This window comes from Salarias fasciatus, chromosome 7 (genome assembly GCF_902148845.1).
Source record: "Salarias fasciatus chromosome 7, fSalaFa1.1, whole genome shotgun sequence".
In the NCBI taxonomy this organism is placed as follows: Eukaryota; Metazoa; Chordata; class Actinopteri; order Blenniiformes; family Blenniidae; genus Salarias; species Salarias fasciatus.
In genome coordinates, this window is record NC_043751.1 from 24600115 (window position 1) to 24619597 (window position 19483).

Here is a 19483-nt window from a genome sequence, read left to right on the forward strand (position 1 = left end):
AAAGAGCGGCATTGAAGGAAATCAAAAGGGAAAGAAATGATTTGTAAATCTCATGAACTCCGGGCTGTGGCCAGCGTTTCAGAAATACTGAGATCCACCACTCATTATCCCCCTGCACCTTCGCTACAAAGTAGAGATGCACACACACACACACACACACACACACACACACACACACACACACACACACACACACACACACACACACACACGCACTCTTCAATGTATGTGGTCAAGTTTTTCTCCTTCAGACTGGGAGGTCCAGAGTCGAGCAACTTAGCCAAAAAAGAAAAGAAAAGAAAATCTGCAGTGGGCAGTGCAGACCGTCAGTACTTTCTGGTTCTTCAGTCAATCATATAAAAGTTCTGGTTGTTAAACAAGGAGCGCAGGTTTCCAAGCTTTTGGAGAAAGTTGACCTTGACCAACTCAGAGAATTTTTTAAACTGGTCAATGCTGGTGAATTGCTTCAGTCCTGTTTTAAAGGAATACTCCAAAGATTTTGGACCCATGCCCTGTCCCGATCATTTACAAGTGAGATAAGCTCATAAATACCTTTTTTGTGTCCGTTCATCCAGTGGTTTGCTCACAGCTGTTAGCATCATAGTTAGCCTAGCACAATTGCGGGAGGTTATGAGGAGACAGAGCCGGACTGACGAAAGTGGACAAAATACTCCTTCCAGTGGTCCAGGGGACGGCGTATTAGCACGTGAAGTAAATCTGAATGGTTATAAACCATTTTAAAAGATGTGTTTTGTTTTCAATCCATGAAAATAACGTTTTGATGCACACAGACCTGCGCATGCGCAGTGCTCCGCGGAAGGGTATACCGGAGCACAGCAGTAGAAGCCATAGACTCAGCCACTGTGCGCCGGTATATCCTTCTGTGGAGCACTATGCTTGTGCATATCTGTGTGTATGAAAACGTTATTTTAACGGATTGAAAAGAAAACGCGTCTTTTAAAATGTTTTATAACCATTCGGATTTACTTCATGTGCTTAATACGCCATCCCCTGGACCACTGGAAGGAGTATTTTGTCCACTTTCGTCAGTCCGGCTCTGTCTCCTTTTCACCTCCCACAGTTGAGCTAAGCTAACTACGACGCTAACAGCTGGGAGCCAGCCGCTGGACGCACAGACACAAAAAAGGTATTTATGAGCTTATCTCACTTTGTAAATGATAGGGATAGGGTGTGGGTCCAAAATCTTCGGAGTATTCTTTTCAGCATCTTCACAGCACTGTGCTCAGAAGAGGCTCTAAAATCTGTTGTACGAATTAAACTAAGAATGTGTGTACGTACAAAACAAATCCGTATTCATGAAGTGTGCCATATCCACACTGGTAAGGAGACGTGTTGAAGAATTGAAACAGTTCAAAGAGTCACGGTGAGTTTCCTCACGACATGATCCTGCCACTGGACGATCAGCTGTCATCTCAGTCCTTATTCTTACAAGGCTTTTGTCGGTGCTTCACTGAAATCACAGGACCTGGCAGAATTCTCCAAAGGAACATTAAGGAAACCAATCAGTGCATTTCCCTCTCAAGAAGTCGTTCCGTGCTCTCAGTGAAGAGAAAAACTCATTTTAAAAACTCATTCTCAACAAAGAGCATTGTTCCTCAAAACTTCCTTGAGTATTTAATGGGGCATTAACAGAAACGTCGACTCCCGTCACACAAGTCGACGTAAATTTGGAGGAGTCAACAAGTTGTAGGTTATTCTTTCTCTCACCCAATCACCCGACAGCGCGCAAGCCTTCATCCAGCGCATGCGCTCATCTTTCTCCATGAAAACATGAAGCGCAAGCCCAAGAATGTGAGGGAAGGTGACCCAGAGTAGGATTACTAAACTGATTGTGATCGAAGAATTTTAAAGTAATAACAACTAATTCATTTAAAACTGAAATTTAAACTCAAGTTGGTTTCTGAACGGTGCCTACTTGCGGTTCTGAAGTTTTTAATTTCCATCTATTTCGCATTGAAAACTGTTGTCTCAGTAATGTTCTGAACCGTGCGAGCAAGACCAGTGTTGAATTATCATTTCGACAGTCATTGGGTTTTGATTGTTTTATTTATTTCATTGAGACAACGCACTCTTTTTTTTCCAAACATGATGCGGACACGCATGGTGTGCGTCTTGGCTGCTGCTGCCTGAAGTTTTTTGCACTTAATGTTGTGAAGTCAAATTTAACAGAAAACTCAGTTTTTTAGCCTTTGTTTTGTTCGGGTTGAAATGTCTGCGGACTGTTGATGTTTGTGTCTTGTAACTGTAAATTGTTACGTTGCTGTGAACTTTAATACAAGTTGCTGATTGCTGGACAGCTGTGTGTCCGTGTTGTTCCCTGCTGTCAATGTGACGATGTCATCACGACCTGTCGACTCCACCTCGACTTTAATGACAGATAAGTCGACCTGAAAAAAACCGAAGTCATCAATGCCCAAGTATTTAACAAAGATTTTGATCAGCTGTCGAAGCTGAATTGAAGCAACCACAGAACACAGGAACACAGCTGTGTGCACACAGTTGATAAATGAGGCCTCTTGAGTATGTTTCCATTTTGTCCTCCATGCTCCTTTGTCTTCCAGTTTCTCACAAACCTCTCAGTCCTGTCTCTCACATCATCATTCTCTCATCTATTCTGTTCTCTTCCTTTCCCACTCCGTCCTCCTCCTCCTGCTGTCTTCTTGCCTCTGCACTTAACCTTTCCCTGCCTCTCTCCTCTCCTTTCTCACAGGAAAATAGGAAAGATAGAAAACTCTCACAGATGACCGAGACTCTTTCGGTTTTCCCTGGATTTTACCGTCATGGCAGACATGCAGTGATACTTACACTGAGCGAGAAGCTGTGTGTTCACCCAGTGCTCTTCGTTATGGTCCACACTGAGGAAGAGGAGCACAGAGTGAGGAGCAGCACTCTTCACAGTCTTACTGCTGTTTGAAACTCATCGTCATGTTTACAAGCTTTTTTCTTTACTTCTTGAGGTTGGATGCTTTTGTTGGAGGTTCTGAGCTCCCAGACATCAACAGAGGTCTGACTAAATGTTCCTCCCTGAACAATGTGATCTTCGTGGACATGTGTGTTTCGTGGATTCACACACAGGAACTACAGGCAGGAAAAATGTGAATTTTTCACTCCTCAGACTGTCTCATGGAGATTCAGAGGGTTCTTGTTGTTCACTATGGGGTGGCAAATAGAAATAAACCTTTCGCGTAACAGTGCTGCTCAGTACACCTACTTGAGTTTCTCCAGGCGACATTTGGGGTTCTGCAGCCTCTCGGAGAGCAGCCTCACCCCCAGCTCTCCTAGGTAGTTGCAGCTCAGGTCCAGTTCTCTCAGATGTGAAGGGTTGGACTTCAAAGCTGAGGCCAGGGAGGTGCAGCCCTCCTCTGTGATCCCACAACTGGACAACCTGCAGAGGAACAGGACTTATCGGGGGTGTTCCAGCAGCCCTGAAGCTCCCATATTTTATCAACGGCATCTATAAATCTGTTTAATGGTTGAGACCATTTTGTGTGTGTGTGTGTGTGTGTGTGTGTGTGTGTGTGTGTGTGTGTGTGTGTGTCTGTGTGTGTGTGTGTGTGTGTGTGTGTGTACCTGAGGATCAGCAGTTTACATCTTGAACTTCCGAGTCCAGCAGAGAGCAGCTGAGCTCCTAAATCCTGCAGCGGGTTTCGACTCAGGTCAAGCTCCTTCAGCTGGGAGTCGGAGCAGAGAGCCGAGGCAAACACCTGACAGCATCTACTCCTCAGGCAGCAGCCGGGCATCCTGCAACCAGGACACAGAGCTGAACCCATGTTTTCATAGAACAGCAGAGCAGAAGCACTAAGAAATCCAGCAGCAGCATCTCAGACTGTTGGAAAACTCCCACCACACCATCCCACTGTTTGTACGCTACAGAGCAACACCATCTCACACACTCAGACAAACAGCTGAACATGGAGACACAGAAGAGACAGAACATGACATCAGCTGGAGAATCATGTTTCCATGTTTATATTTTTGTTCCTGTTGATAAAGACCACTGTTCTTTCTGCTGCATCACTTCCTGTTTTATCAGATTCTACGAGGGAGGACCGGAAAAAACTGGACAGTGGTTATAAGTTTTAATGTGTTTAATTGTAACAATTTTTCAAAGCTGTCACCTTCACAGTAATCCCCGCTGGTTTGAATCCACCGTTGCTTCTGTGTTTTCCAGCTTTCAAAGGCGCTTGAAAACTCGCGTGTAATGATCCCGTGCAGTGCGTCTTTCGATTTTTGTTTAACCTCCTCGACATCCTCAAATCTCCGCCCCTTCAGCTCTTTCTTCATTCTTTGGAAGAGAAAAAAGTCACAGGGGGCTAAGTCCGGCGAATAGGGTGGGTGAGGCAGCAGGGTCATCCCGTTTTTCTTCAGGTACTGCATTACGCGCAGGGCCCGGTGCGCCGGCGCGCTATCGTGGTGCAGCCACCACTCGCCATCCCGCCAAAGCTCCGGACGCTTCTGCCTCACTGCTTCTCGGAGCGCCTCAGGACCTGGATGTAGTGGTCCTGGTTAACAGACTGCCCAGGTGGCACAGACTCGCTGTGTTTGGCCTCCAGAAAAAAATATCCTCGCGGATCTTCTCCTGCGTGCGTGAGGATGCGGGTCGTCCGGAGCGGGGCTGGTCTTCAATGGACATTTCGCCCCTTTTAAAGCGCCCATACCACTCGAAAACCTGCGTTCTCCCCAGGGCACCATCTTTATACGCCCCCTGGACCGTGGTGAGTGTTTCTGACGCGGTTTTACCCAGCAAAAAAAAAAAATTCTGATGCTTGCGCGCTGATCGCGTTTAGTGATGTGTTCCGCCGTTTTGTGCTTTTCGAAGAAGCGGTCCCGCTGTGTTGACGTTAGCGCTGTGTGTGCTTTCCCTGTGTAACTTTGTGAGACGATACTTTGCAGAGATCTGCACAAGAACATGCTGTAGCGAGATTGAACAACCACAAATCTGAAATCATCCTTGTTTTAATTTTATAAACACAGTCCAGGAACTTTCCGGTACCCCCTCGTACATTAACTTAATTGGTTCTTCTGCAGTACTGCTAAACAAAGAAAACAGAAAATGGCCCCAGAACTACCAACTAAGCGTTGCTCATTGGTCTACAGAAACCTTGTAAGATTAAGGGAGCAGTTGGCGCACCCTCCAGTGTGGCTCCAATTGCATTACACTCACTCAGAAACCGCTCTTTACTCTCAGTGATTCTTAGTCAGTGTCATATTAACCTGCTGTTGGTCAGTCTGTTCACAATCTCATCTGGTTCATCCTAAAAACTAAAGCTAATTGTGTTCCAGTGGAGCAGGCTGAGTGACTGCTGGAATCAGTTTTCCTTAATGGTCACATGTGATCTTGTCTCCAAATACCTGAATTCCTCCAGTTGACAGACTGGACCGATCAAGGCAGTGGGAATAAGAGTGAGCAGGGTCAACTCGTCATCGATGTCCTCATGGCTTTCCATTGTCTTGGGCTTTTCAGAAAGGCTGTCCTCAGAGTGTGCCAAAGGAATGTCTGCTTCATGCTGATCACTGTATCTGCAGTTATTCAGGTCCAGAACTCTCAGAGGGGATTGTTTGGACTGGAGGACGGAGAACAGCGCACGGCAAGACAGAAAATTCAGAGAGATCCCGGTCAATCTGTTAAAAAATGAACACACACGCACACACACACACGCACACACACACAAATAAAAAATTAAAAAGATGTCAGAAAAATTGTAAAAAGCTGTATGAAACATCTTTGCATGCAGACAACATCCAAAACCAAACAGTTAATTTACTCATTTCGTGAACTGTTCGGGGTCGTGGGGTGCTGGAGACAATCCCAGTTCCTAAGGACGAGGTCAGGGCCCACCCTGGACAGTACACCAGTCCATCACGAAGGGACAGACAGGCACACACACATTCACACCTATAGGGGCAATTTAGGGTCACCAATTTACCTCACATAAATGTTTTTAGACTGTAGGAGCAAGGCGGACTACCCAGAGGGAATCCACGCACATACAGGGAGAAAATGCAAACTCCACATAGAAAAGCATTTGACCTCGGCAAGAGCACCAATCTGAGCCCAACCAATTATTTTAAGAATAATTGAATCTAGCAGTGAGCATTCATGACACACACCTCAGACTCTCCAGTTTACAGTCTGGACTATCCAGTGCAGCAAAGAGCTTGCGATGGTCATCGATGAAGATATGAGGAAAACACTCCACAGTGAGGTCTCGCAGGTGAGAATCTGCTGACTGAAGGGGATTGATGAAGGCCAAGTCACCAAAACACAAGTGTTGATCTGTTAGTCTGTGAAATCAGAGAGAAAACACAACAAACCACAGTATTCATATGGCTGCTTTAGGATTAATATCAAATAAGCTGCAGTGACTCCAATACAGGATCATTTGGATTATTTGTTTCAATAAAAGAATCAAATTTACTGAATTATAAAACAAATCTGACACAAATTAAACTGTGAAGAAATTCTCTTCAAAAAACAATCCAAGGTGAATTGTGACATTTGCCAATTGTTTAGGTCCTGTCTCATATTTTCTCACAATTTTCATTTTTTGACCTCAGAAGGCCAAAAATGTTGCCACACCTCTGATTTGAAATCCTGTGATTTAATTTGTCACATTAGTTGACATTTTTAACAGTCGTGTGATGCATCATTATATCTCACATAAAGAACAGAGAAGCCCAGACATCGGTGTCTCCTGTAACTTCCTCCAGTCCTCCAGGGGTGACCGTCATCCACTCCCAGACCAAAGACACGATACTCTGCTATGAAACATTTTCTTTCAATCTGAAATACTTACAAAGCCTTCTTGCTGCTCTTTACATTCAGGAGAAGCTTCAGGAGTCCCTCAGATGTAATAAAACAGTTGGCCAGGTTTAGCTCTTCAATCACCTCTCCAGATATCTGCAGCATGGTGGACAGCACAGCGCAATCGACGGGGGATAATGTTGCTTCTGTGTTCAGGTAGTTGAGGACATCCTCCTGAAATCGCTCCTCTTTCAGCTCAAACTTGCAAAGAAGCAGGTTCATGAACCTCTCTGCTGGGATGTTTCCTGTGTGGAAGCTTCTCAGGTATGTCTTCATGTCCTCCGAGGTGTCTGTACTGCTCTTCGTCTCTGGTAGTAACGCCTGCAGCATCGTCTGATTGGACTCCAGTGACAATCCGAGGAAGAAACAGAGAAAAAGGTCGAACTGCCCCTTCTTGTTCTGAAGGGCTTTATCCACCACCTTCTTCTGCAGCTCCAGCCAGCTCAGGTCTGCAACGTCCTCACCGAGGAAAGACGTCTGGGTGCTGCGATCGGTGGCACGGCAGTGAAACACGTGAAGAGCCGCCAGAAACTCCTGGAAGCTTAAATGCACAAAGCTGAACATCCTCTGTTGGTACAGGCCGCGTTCCTGCTTCAGGATTTCTGAGCAAAAGCCACAAAACACGGAAGCTTCATCGATGTCGATGCCACACTCCTGGAGGTCTTTCTCGTAGAAAAGGATATTTCCTTTCTGTAGCTGTTCGAAGGCCAGCCTGGACAGATTTAAAAGCATGTCGGCGTTCTGTGACCTTGATAGACCTTCTTTGGCCTCGTTCTTTGAGCCCTTCTCTCCATACTTCTGCTCAGATCTCTGTGTTTGAATGAGCAAATAGTGAATATAGAGCTCCGTCATTGTTCTGATGGTTCGGCTCCTCTCGTCTCCGTTCTTCAACACTTCAGCAAGGATCCAACAAAAGATGGGAATGTGTCCCATGAAGTAGAAGCTGACCATCCCTTTGAGATAAGACAGGACTTCTGTAGAGTCGCTGAATCTCTTTCTAAAGTAAATCTCTTTGTCCTGGTCAGTAAAGCCTTGGACTTCTGTCATCTGGTCGATGCAGTGAGCAGGAACCTGGCCGACCGCCGCCGGCCGGGAGGTAATCCAGAGCCGTGCGTTGGGCAGCAGACTCCCCCTGATGAGACTGGTCAGCAGCACGTCGACTGCGCATTTTTGGTTGATGTCACTCACTCTTCCACCTCCTTCAAAGTCCAGGGGGAATCTGCTCTCATCCAGACCGTCCAAGATGACCAGGATGTGCACGCTGGTGAGATGTGGGGTATTTTCCAGTGGGCTCAGTTGAGGGTAGAAGTGCAGGAGAAGCTGCATCAGACTGTAGTCCCCCTGTTTCAGCATATTCAGCTCTCTGAAGGGAAGCAGGAAAATCAGATCGATGTCCTGGTTAGATTTTCCTTCTGCCCAGTTCAGAGCGAAGAACTGAACAGCGAATGTCTTCCCAATGCCGGCAATGCCTTTGGTCATCACTGTGCGGATGGGTCCGTCTCTCACAGGGAGTTGGAAACTCTTTCTTCCTGTTGCAAAAATGTCGAGGCAGTCGATCTGATCATAGTGTCCTGGAATCCGCCCCGTCTGATCTGAGACTTTGAAGTGGTCCAGTATCTCGTGTGATCTGAAATCGCCCCCCGGGGCCTGATCAGTGATGTAGAGCCTGGTGTAGACGTGGTCGAGTCGAGAGCGGCTATCAGACGTCCCCTCGTTTATCCATGTGAACTTGTATCGAAGGTGACTTTTCAGTCTGTCTTTAACTTCCTTCATCATGTTTTCCCTGTCCATGTCTGCAGTCTGTCCCCTTCAGGTCAGCCGTCTGCCTTGTTCTGGTCGACCTGCAACCAATCAGAACAACCTGCATTTATACTGGCAGCATTTATTCAGGTTCCTCTAATGAAAGTTAGATTTTTTTGTTTTTTTAAATAAATAACAACACATGGAAATAAACAGCTGGCAGAAAATCTGCTTCGTCCTTACACACAGTTGTAGAAACAGTCTGCAGAGTCCTCAGGATGCTGCTTATCAGTGTGTAATGAAACATTTCTACTTGAAAGGTTTGAAACAGCTTATCAACAGAGTGCTCCCCTGCAGCTGCTCTTCAGCAGCTCACTGTTACTGTTTTTCACATTTCTAACATGACTGCGAACATTTCTGCTTTTGTTCTCAACATTTTTAACTTCGTACCTAACTTCTCAGCTTAAACTATTTCACATTGTTTGAACCACTTTCTTAAAATTGCAACCTTCTTCGAATTTGAATTTATTTTTTAACAACTTTGAAACTTTTTCCTCCAAATCTGAGTTTTTATTTATTATTCCAACTCTTCCAACTGTTTTCAGCTCCCTGACATTTCTTCAACAATTTCTCCACATTTTTGATTTCTATCAAGATATGTGACATGACATCTGAAAATATATAACGATTAAAATCTTTCTTCATTTTATTCTTTATATTTTCAATCTGCAATAATATGCACTATTAGAAAAGGCCAATTAAAAAAAGTACTAAACTGTATTTAAAATATTGCAACTGAAATTAAAGTTAATTTAAACTTTCCCAATGACATTTGAACTTCAATCTCGATCTTATTAACGATGTTTCTGAAATTTTACACTTTTCCTGCCATTTTCACTTCAATAGATTCATTTTCAGCTCCCATTAACTGTTGTTGAATGAACTGAGCTTTGTCACTTTTTGTTTAACTTCCTTTTTTGGGTGGAGAAAATATGGAGAGGCCAAATGCTCCACTGAGCTGATTTCAGTTGAAGTTTTCAGTCAGAAGGAAACAAGTTCAGAGACTGAAGCATTCACTGCTTTTCTGCAGACATCAGGGATGATATGACAAGTAAAGAATTGTGATAAGGAGAAAAAAAGCCTCATTATTTCAGGTCACACTGCATCAGTCTGTAATTTCCAGCCAGGCTGAGTCACGGAAGACTTGTTCAGTCTGTTAATCAAAGCTCACAGTTTCAGCCTGGTAAAAAGCTTCAGTACTTACAGAGCTCCTGAACTTCACTGCTCTTCTGCGAGTCGCTGATGGACAGTTTCCAGTCAAACCCCGAACAGGTTGCAAGACCACATTGAGAAACAGGAAGAGGAAGTTCTCTTGGGAAAAAAAAAGTAAAGAAAAAAAGTTTTGCTGTTATGTGAATAGAAACCGTTATTATATGAAGAACAGAAGATTCACAGAATCTGGTATCAGAACATGTATATCAAGGAGAGAGAGAATGATATCTTGGACAAAATTGGCTTTAGAAAATCTCGAAGGATGAGCTTCCCTATCATGCAGAATAAGAAATACCAGCAGATATCACTGTTGTAAAAGGCTTTCAAGCAGAGAATCACATAAGGCTTTAAGGCCCAAATAGAAAAACCTGGGAAAGTTGATTTATTTCAGTGATTCAGTTCAGAAAGGAAAGATTCATTCCACTCATGGTGATGAATTTGTCACGCCCTGTGCCCCTGCCGCCTGATGGGAGCGCTCGGGTCCTGTCTTGTGTTCGTCTGCCCTCATGTTCTCCTGCCTCCCTCGTTACCACCCTAATGGGTATCACCTGTCCTGCCCTCTATTTAAGTCTTGCTTCCCTGGTGTGTCTTGTTGGTTCCTTGTGGGTCTGTTTGCATGCTTTTGTGTCCCTGCCTGCATGTCAGCTCAGCTCAGCCGTCCTAATCCTGCGTTCCTGACTCCTGCGTTCCCTGAATCCTGCCTTCCTGTTACCCACAATAAATGAGTTTGAAGTACGCCTGCCTGACTGCGCATGGGTCCTTCCACCTCGCACCGTGACAGAAGGAGCAAATCAACACTGGACCCAGCGGGCAGTGAGTTTGAAGCCGTGTTCCTCCCGCGTAAGCCTTCAGCCCGTCGGTGGTGGTGCTCCACCCGCCTCAGATCGTCTGCTTCTGGCTGCTGCCGGCACAGCTCCTGCCCGGATCGTGGGCCCCTGCCGACGAAGAAGCTCACCCCCAGATCGTGTGCTGGCGAAGAAGCTTGCCCCAGGATTGCTTGCCGATGAAGCTGCTCACCCCCGGACCGTGTGCCTAGGGTCCCCCGCCGGCGAAAGAAGCTCGCACCCGGATCGTGTGCCGGTGAAGCTGCTCGGTCCCCGCCTGCGAAGCTTGCCATTTCCCCCGCTTCTCCCCTCCTGGATGGCCTTTGGGGGTGGGAGGAGACCCGCCCCAGTTCCGGTTTGCTGCTCGGTGCAGTTCCAGTTCCGGTTTGCTGCTAAGTGCAGTTCCGACCCCTTCCCGTTCTGTTTCTGCTAGGTGCAGTTCTGTCCCTGTTACTGTTCTGTTGCTGCCTGTTAATGTGGAGTTCCGACCCCGTCCTGTCCCCATCTGAGTCCGAGTCTGCGTCTGGTTTCTGTCCCATCCAGTCTGCCCCCTTCTGCCCAGGATGGTTGCCTTGTTGTGCGCCAGGAGGTGCACATTGGGAGGGGGGTACTGTCACGCCCTGTGCCCCTGCCGCCTGATGGGAGCGCTCGGGTCCTGTCTTGTGTTCGTCTGCCCTCATGTTCTCCTGCCTCCCTCGTTACCACCCGAATGGGTATCACCTGTCCTGCCTTCTATTTAAGTCTTGCTTCCCTGGTGTGTCTTGTTGGTTCCTTGTGGGTCTGTCTGCATACTTTTATGTCCCTGCCTGCCTGTCGGCTCAGCTCAGCCGTCCTGCCTCCTGCATTCCTGATCCCTGGGTTCCTGACTCCTTGCCTTCCTGTTACCCGCAATAAATGAGTTTGAACTCTGATGGGGTGCCTGCTCGTGGGTCCTTCCACCTCGCACCGTGACAGAAATTCAGTCATTTAATTTAAAGCTTGATGATTGTAGCTTCTGATTGTGACCAGAACCAGTATCTGAGAGGACCAAAGATGAGGTCCCCACATAAACTCAAGGGCCGAGGAAGGCCTCCAGCATCTATGTACTGACACAAACACTGTTTGAGAACAGGAAGAGGCGCAGTTGTGCAATCAACTTGACAACAGTTTATTTTACAGAAAGGATGGTGGGAGAGTGACGAAATCCCTGAAGATAAAAAGGTTATGAATTAAAACAAACTGGGTTTATTTTACAATGCCAAATGGGTGGATTAAAAAGGTAGACCCAGAAGCCATTAGCGGTGCATAACCAATCAACTAGTCCCCCAAGTATGTCTGCTGCACAGCTGGAGGATGGGAGCCACAGACCAGGGTGCGGTTGGAGGAGGGGTCCCTCATGAGTCCACCTCAGGTTGCACACTGGTCACTGCATACAACCTGCAAATAGATTAGGGTGACCACTGCACTGCACACTGTTGAGGCCACATCAAAAAGGGCATAGTGATTATGATTACCCCCACACAGGCTGGCCCCGTCTAACACACACACACACTCCTAACCCTGACCCTTACCCGAACCCACACCAAAACAATGCGGAGCCCTAAAGACATGTTTTTGCACTTTTACTTTTTTCAGTAACAACAACATGGTCAAGAAAACACTGTTTCCCCTCATGGGGACCCAAAAAATGTCCCCACGAGGCACATCGTGCCAGAAATGTCCCTACAAGGATGGAAACACTTGTACACGCACACACACACACACACACAAACTTGTCTTATGGCTCAGCAGGTTCACACATGCATGATAAAACGGAAATCAATAAACACTGAGGAAGAAAATTGGGAACACTTTACTTGAAGCATACCTGTATTATGCAATATAGGTAGTTATAAACACTCATAAATGATCACAATGCTTTATAACCCACTATACAGCATAGGGTTAGGGTTAGCCACATAATTGACCAATTTCACTTCATGGGTGTAATATGAAAAGGTACCTTTCCCGGCCCAGCGCACCAAGACAAATCCAACGCATTTCCTCCCATCGCTCGAAGACACTCATACGAGGTGATGGAATCCCCTGATTAGGGTAAGTACTTTTGCATCACACCGGAAAAGTAAGTTTGAGATGATGAATTATGATCGCATTTTATTTCCTGACTTTTACTGAACACAAAATAAGAAATCAGTTTTTCTGTTTTTTGTGCTAAAGGCCAACAAGGAAATCTTTTTCTTTGTGTTCATTTGATTCCCAATGAAGACAATCTGGTGAGAAATGCTTTACGTTATAGACCTGGAAACAGAATTTTAAAGATGTGATTACAAATGTGATTAATCATGATTAACTACTAAAATTCTGTGATTAAAAAATAATCTTTCGACAGCCTTTGTTTGAACACAATCCAGTGACAATTTTTAAAAGCTGGGAGCATCCAGACTCCATGAGATACTGTAGAGGAGTGTCGACTGAGGAAAAGTTCAATGAACACCGCAAACAGCAGGATCAGGTCAGTTAGTGACACACGTTACCATCTGTTACTTCACTGAAAATCATCAAAAACATTTTCAAAACAACAGTTTAACTGGACTAAATTATGGAGAAAATTCTCAAAATGGGCTAAATGGAAATATTCAATTGGATCCTTTCAACGAAAGTTCAACTACTTGCAGACCTCCAGATGATTTTTCAACATCTTTCTTAAAGGTTCACTCAAGCACAGCTTGTTCAGAAGGAGTCAAATTCAGTGAACTTGAAGGAATTTGGGAAGCTTCTCATGAGCTACAGTTTTTCCAGGATAAACAATACACACATGTCCTGAATCCAAATCAAACTGATGCTCAAACTATGAGTTCAAAGAGAAACTTAAAGGATTAAAAACAATCAGTGTTCACTGACGGTCAGAGAGGAACTGTTCAGGTTCCACAGTGTGACTGAAAAGCAGCTCGTTGTTGATCCTGTCGTCCTGCTCTTGATGGCTCTCAACACAGGCCGAGCTCTCGGCAGCAATACGGGTCGGCGGCGGCGAGGACTGCGATCAACTTGGCGCTGGCGTCGGCTCCTTTCTTGCGCGCCGCGTCGATGAGTTCCCGCGCCTTGTCCGGCCGGAGTTTGGCTCTGAGCACCTCGTTCTCACTGTCAGTCAGCACGCCGCAGTGCAGCAGCTCGTCCAGCAGCTTGTTCAGGACCGGGTCCGACACCTTTTCCACGAAGCTGGAGCGGACCTGAAACAGCTTCTCCTGGGCTGGGATGTTGCTCGCCAGCCGTGGCTGGTCTCTGCTCGCCGTGGTCACCGCAAGCATGGCTGAGAGGGGAATTAGAAATGGGAGAGTTCCACTGAGTTCATGATGCCTTGAGTTTGATCACAGAGATAAAAGTCATGGATCACTGTGATCCTGAAACCAGCTATTAAAAGGCAGGCGTTGCCTCCATATTGTTGTCCTCGGAGGACAAAACATGAACTGTGCAGCCGCTCGCTGTGCTCACCAGGCAGGTGGAGCTGGTGCTCCCACACTTGGGTTTTTTCTGCATCTCGCAGCATCAGGGTCACTTTGTCCGCCTCCGACAGCATGAGCATTTCAAACATCGGGTGGTAGTTTGGTCCGTAGTTTCCAAAGAATTCTGCACGCTGCAACAAAGGCAAGCAGAGCTGTGAGTTCAAAAGTCACCGCTGGCTGAGCGGAGAGATGCTGGTACTCACTGCGGGCTGTATGTTGAAGTCCTGCGGCTGCGGCTCGCTGCACAGGCTGTAATACTGGCCTGTGTGCAGCAGACAGAAGGACGGAGCCTGGATGTGCTCACAGTCCAGCAGCTGAGCTTTCACCTTCAACCACAGCAAACAGCGAGTCATGTTAATTTGAGGAACGTGGAAGCAAACATCAACAAGAAGAAGAGAACGTGGAAGAACATGTCGAACTGGGAGAGAGAACTTCTGGAGCATGTATCAGTAGCAAACATATTCTCCCTGAGGTTCTCTTGTTGAATGTGTCTGTATTTCCACATGCTGAGATCTTCTGTCTGAGTGGACTGGTTCTTACCTCGTTCAGCGGCACGTTGCTGGGCAGCAGAATCAGCCACAGGACGAAACCCTGTCTGTGCATCCGTTTGAGGAACAGCAGGATTTGACTGCGAATCGGTTTCGTCATGAAATCCACAAAGCGTTTGACGAAGTCCCAGACGATGCCGAGGGCTGAAAGGTGTGGTACATCCACCACCACGTGGGTTTCGGTCACCTCCAGAGGCCGGATGAAGCTCATGCCTTCATCAGTGATGTGAGCCACAGAGAGGCAGTCAGAGAGCAGCGCTGGGAGGAGAGAAGATCAACGTCACCTCACATGTTACGACCTGAAGGGCTCTGAGGGGTCCTGATGGCTCATGGAGGAGTCTGAAGAGTTGTTCTGAAAGGTTCCTGAAGGTTTCTGAGGGGTTTAAATTGTTCAGTTCTGAAGGGTTCTAAATTATCCTGAAAGGTTTCAGAGGATTCTGAAGTCCTCTGAACGGTTCTGAAGGTCTGAAGGTTGTCAGTGCTCTCACCGGGTTCAGGCTCGCAGTGAGGGAGGTGCAGCTGTCTGATGGACTCCTCTGGACACGTGATGCTGAACAGAGTTCCTCCTGGAACCCTCTGAGCCGACTGAAGCTGCATCTCATCCCAGATCATCATCTCATAGGTGGCTTCGCTCGCGTGAGTCACACTGAAGACCAGATCAGTCAGCGAGCAGTGGAACAGACCAGGACCGGGGAACCTGAACCTGAACCCAGGAGGGAAACGGCACAGTGTGGAGATCGTTCTCAGAAAGACTGGAGAATTTACAATCACACAAAATATTGTTTTCAATCCACAGAAGGAATGAAAACGTGGACAAAATTGTCCGACGGCGTACGAACATCACTAACTGACCATCTGCTAGAGCTGCTGCTGCTCATGCTACTGAAGCTACTTTGGAATATTTCTTAGACTTTAAGCCATGACTAAAGACAGTATTTAAACTGGGGAACCTAACATTACAGTGATTTCTCTCATGAACTAATTGTAAAGGCAGAATGTTATTTTTATATTGTCCAGACAAAGATTTAAAAGTTTTTGGTGTGATTGATGACGACTGGTCTTACCTGTAGGACAATCCCATCTTCTCTTTTTTCACCTCTGGAGTGAAACTTGTCTGAACCTGAAATCCAAGCAGGCCCAAGTTCAATGAGTGACTCTGTGCATTGATATCAGGAAGGAAACACAAGGACCAAAGAAGACACTCCTCTCAATTAGATGAATGGATTTTTAGTGTGGTGGAGGTGTCTCAGCCTGTCCAGCTGGTCTCAGTGTGTCTGAATGTGGCGAGAAAAAAAATCACAATGGTCTGGGGAATTAACATATTTCACAAGTCTGATCTGATCAAGCTCCAGTCGTCTGTTGTTGAGCAACACAGGTTTTTAAACACCCAGTTATCAATGCAAGTTATCAAACTGCAAGGCAAAGTGAATACATGCAAAAATTGACACACGAAAACACATATCAGTATACACACATGTACATAAATGCACACTCTCCCTACATAGGAGGCCATAGAAATGTCTCTCTGTGGAGATTAATGCATGCTCACAACTACTAAATGGGACTCAGACGAAAACTGCAGCAAGCTGTGTGTAAGGTAACTAAGAAAGCACATCACAAATCATAAATGTAATTCTTCGACAACAGGATTAAATAAACATTGAGCCGAATGACTGTAAGATCACACATAGAAGAGAACGACAAAGAAGACTAACACATCATTGCTCCTTTTGTTGTGTTTTTTTTTTGTGCTTTTCTCTATTTTCATGCTTTGAATCTCATTCCCACACACTCCCGCCATGTTTTCTCTCAGCTGTATTTGTATTTTGATTTGATGTTTGAAATAACTGAACACTCACCTTGTCTGTGGTCGGCATCCCCACACTGCACAGAGTCAAGGTCCCAACATCCACACGGAATGCTGGGTATAGGGGCTCCGTGAAGGTGGTGTGGAGGGTATGAATGAGAGTTTTGGTTTCTCCTGACAGCTGATAGAAAGACAGCGTGCCGGCTGGCCAGTCCAGAAACAGTCCCAGTCTCTTGACTCTGGACCTGAACGATTTGGTGTTCTTGTTGTTGTAATCGATGTAGAGAGTTTCTGATGAGGTTCTGACGTTACACCAGGACTTATCACTACTTTCAATACTCGAGTTCAACTGTTCCTTCCTCGGTATACTTTTATAAGCCACACCGACACTTGCCCACCCGCTCCACTCCACCTCCCAGTAGCAGCGCCCGGTCAGAGCCTCCCTGCACAGCAGCTGAGGGTTTGTGCTGAACCTCTCTGGATGATCAGGGTACGGCTGCTTCTCCTCGGTACTGCTCACCATCCTGCCGCAGTCGGACAGGATGAGGGATTCGTGCACCGTGTTCGGGTCCAATGACAGATCACAGGTGACTGGCAAAGAAACAACGAGTTTTCAGTGAGAACAGCTTCTGTATCAACAAGAGCACCACTGCTCCTCATTCAACCTGCAGAGACATTTGGAAGGAATCCTGCAGGAAGTTTTCCTGACAGAATCTCCAGATCTTACAGCTCTTCTGTGGATTAAATCAGCTCCAACTTCTGATTCTTCATCTAAACACAAACTGACTCTGTTTCGAGGACTCCCAGTTCATCAGGGCAACAAACAACCCCAATTTCTAAAGAGTAGCATTGAAGGAAATCAAAAGGGAAAGAAATGATTTGTAAATCTCATGAACTCCGGGCTGTTGCCAGCGTTTCAGCAATACTGAGGTCCACCACTCATTATCCCCCTGCACCTTAGCTACAAAGTAGAGATACACACACGCACGCACGCACGCACGCACGCACGCACGCACGCACGCACGCACGCACGCACGCACGCACGCACGCACGCACGCACGCACGCACGCACGCACGCACGCACGCACACACACACACACACACACACACACACACACACACACACACACACACACACTTCAATGTCTTGGTCAAGTTTTTCTCCTTCAGACTGGGAGGTACAGAGTTGAGCAACTTTGCCAAAAACAAAAGAAAAGAAAAGAAAATCTTCAGTGGGCAGTGTAGACCGTCAGTACCTTCTGGTTCTGTAATCAATCATATAAAAGTTCTGGTTGTTTTTTTTGTTTTTTTTCTAATTCCAAATTAAACATAATGCATAAATTTACATCAATGACATATTTCCTCCACGATGAATGTGAGCGATTTCACACAAACCATTATTGTGCTTTTCTGCTTAAGGAACTTTTTTTTCCCCTTTAAAAACAAACAAAAATTAAAGCCGCGAGCGGCGTCAAAAGGCCCTCGCCCGCTGCCTCCCTGCCCCGCCCCGCTTTATTCTTTCATTTATGTTTGTCAAATTTGGCACATTTCCATGGCAACAAGTACATTTGATTTGATGGGAGATTTTTCACTCGGGCCCATTAGAATAACATGGGGAACTTCAGCCATCGCCACGGCAACAGCGTTGATATTACAATATGGTTACCATTTGCTTTTTTGATCGGGACGACATGAAGGAATTATCACCCAAATTCCATTCATTTCTGATAAACTAATAATTTTACTCCCCATACAGATATTATTTTGATTCTGTAGGGGGCGCTGTAACACCGATTTTCAAAATTTCACTGTCAATGTGTCCAGGAAGGAAGGATTAATCAGTGTTTAGAATTTGGTTTGGATTGGAGTCATTATGTAGAAATGGCAGCCATTTATCACACTGAAAAAATGGCGAAATTTGACATCAACTTTGCGGCGTTGCCACGTGGAAACCGTGGTCTGAAGATTTGTGAATTGGATAACTTTTAATTGTCTACTCGTGTAGATGGTGTCCACCAAATTTCAGCTCATTTGGAGAAGCGCGCGATCAAAACGAACATTTTGTACGACGCCCTAGAAAACGCTGACTCAGCAATTTTGAAAATTCAATCCCAGCTAGCTGCTTTCCTGCTGTTTTGAAGGCATGGTCATAATAATATTTTTTGTTTGGCCCGACAACGCGCATGTGTATACCGAATTTTGTGGCTGTACGACAAAGTTTATTGCGGACTCCCTCCCATCGACGCAATGCATTTTGGGTTTTGCAGGTGGCGCTGTAGAGCCAATTTTCAAATCCCAATATTGAAATTCATATTAAAAAAAATTTTTCGCCGGAACTGAATTTTGTGCAAAGTTTGGTGAGTTTTCGAGCATGTTCAGGGGGTCAAATTCCTGTTTAAAGAGCAGAAGAAGAAGAAGAAGAAGAAAGAAAGAAAGAAAGAAAGAAAGAATAATATTTTTTGCAAAAACAATATGCTTTTTTTTTTTCTGCCGTTATTTCGCCCACATGTTATATATTTTCGGAAAGGTCTCGACAAGCCCGACGCGTCTGTGAGGTGTTTGAGAGTGTAAATGTCTGTGGTCGAGCGCTACGCGCTCGACAAGTCATGTGTGTGTGTGAGAGTGTGTGTGCGTTTTTTGTATTTGCACACATGTGTATGAGTGCATGTCGGGGTGTGTGTGTCTGGACATGTTGGCATACGTCTGAGGTCGAGCGCTGTGCGCTCGACTTGTCATTTTTGTACCTTTGAGCGTGTGAAAGGCCTTGGTCGAGCGCTGCGCGCTCGAAAATTCGTGTGTGTGTGTGCGTTTTTGTGTTTGTACACGCGTATGTGTGAGTGCGTGTCAGTGTGTGTGTGTCTGGACATGTTGAATGATGTCTGTGGTCGAGCGCTGCGCGCTCGACTTGTCATCGTTGTGTGTTTTGAGCGTGTGAAAGGCCTGAGGTCGAGCGCTGCGCGCTCGACTAGTCGTTGTCTGTGTTGCAG

General features: G+C 45.9%; 2 protein-coding genes across 2 annotated transcripts in view; both read right to left on the bottom strand.

The window, feature by feature from the left end:
- Positions 1-19483, bottom strand: part of LOC115391637 (NACHT, LRR and PYD domains-containing protein 12-like) — a 435710-nt gene that overhangs the window by 353286 nt on the left and 62941 nt on the right. Inside the window, exons 7-8 of the mRNA XM_030095923.1 lie at positions 3592-3762; positions 3233-3406 (exon numbers count right to left, since the gene is read on the bottom strand). Of these exons, the coding sequence (XP_029951783.1) occupies positions 3233-3406; positions 3592-3762 (345 nt within the window). The remainder of the gene's footprint in view (positions 1-3232; positions 3407-3591; positions 3763-19483) is intronic.
- Positions 13536-16762, bottom strand: LOC115391261 (NACHT, LRR and PYD domains-containing protein 1-like). Its single transcript, XM_030095384.1, has 7 exons — positions 16549-16762; positions 15754-15809; positions 15178-15392; positions 14682-14947; positions 14345-14467; positions 14131-14272; positions 13536-13948 (listed from the first exon to the last, which is right to left on the bottom strand). Exons 1-7 carry the CDS (start codon positions 16564-16566, stop codon positions 13626-13628), a joined length of 1143 nt encoding a protein of 380 aa, XP_029951244.1. The 5' UTR covers positions 16567-16762; the 3' UTR covers positions 13536-13625.

Bases quoted from the DNA above. Each gene is read 5' to 3' on its own strand.
- LOC115391261 (XM_030095384.1), bottom strand. The intron at 15,393-15,753 runs GTAAGACCAGTC...TCCTGGGTTCAG, and splicing joins AAGATGGGATTGTCCTACAG to GTTCAGGTTCCCCGGTCCTG. The intron at 14,273-14,344 runs GTGAGTACCAGC...CCTTTGTTGCAG, and splicing joins ACTTCAACATACAGCCCGCA to CGTGCAGAATTCTTTGGAAA.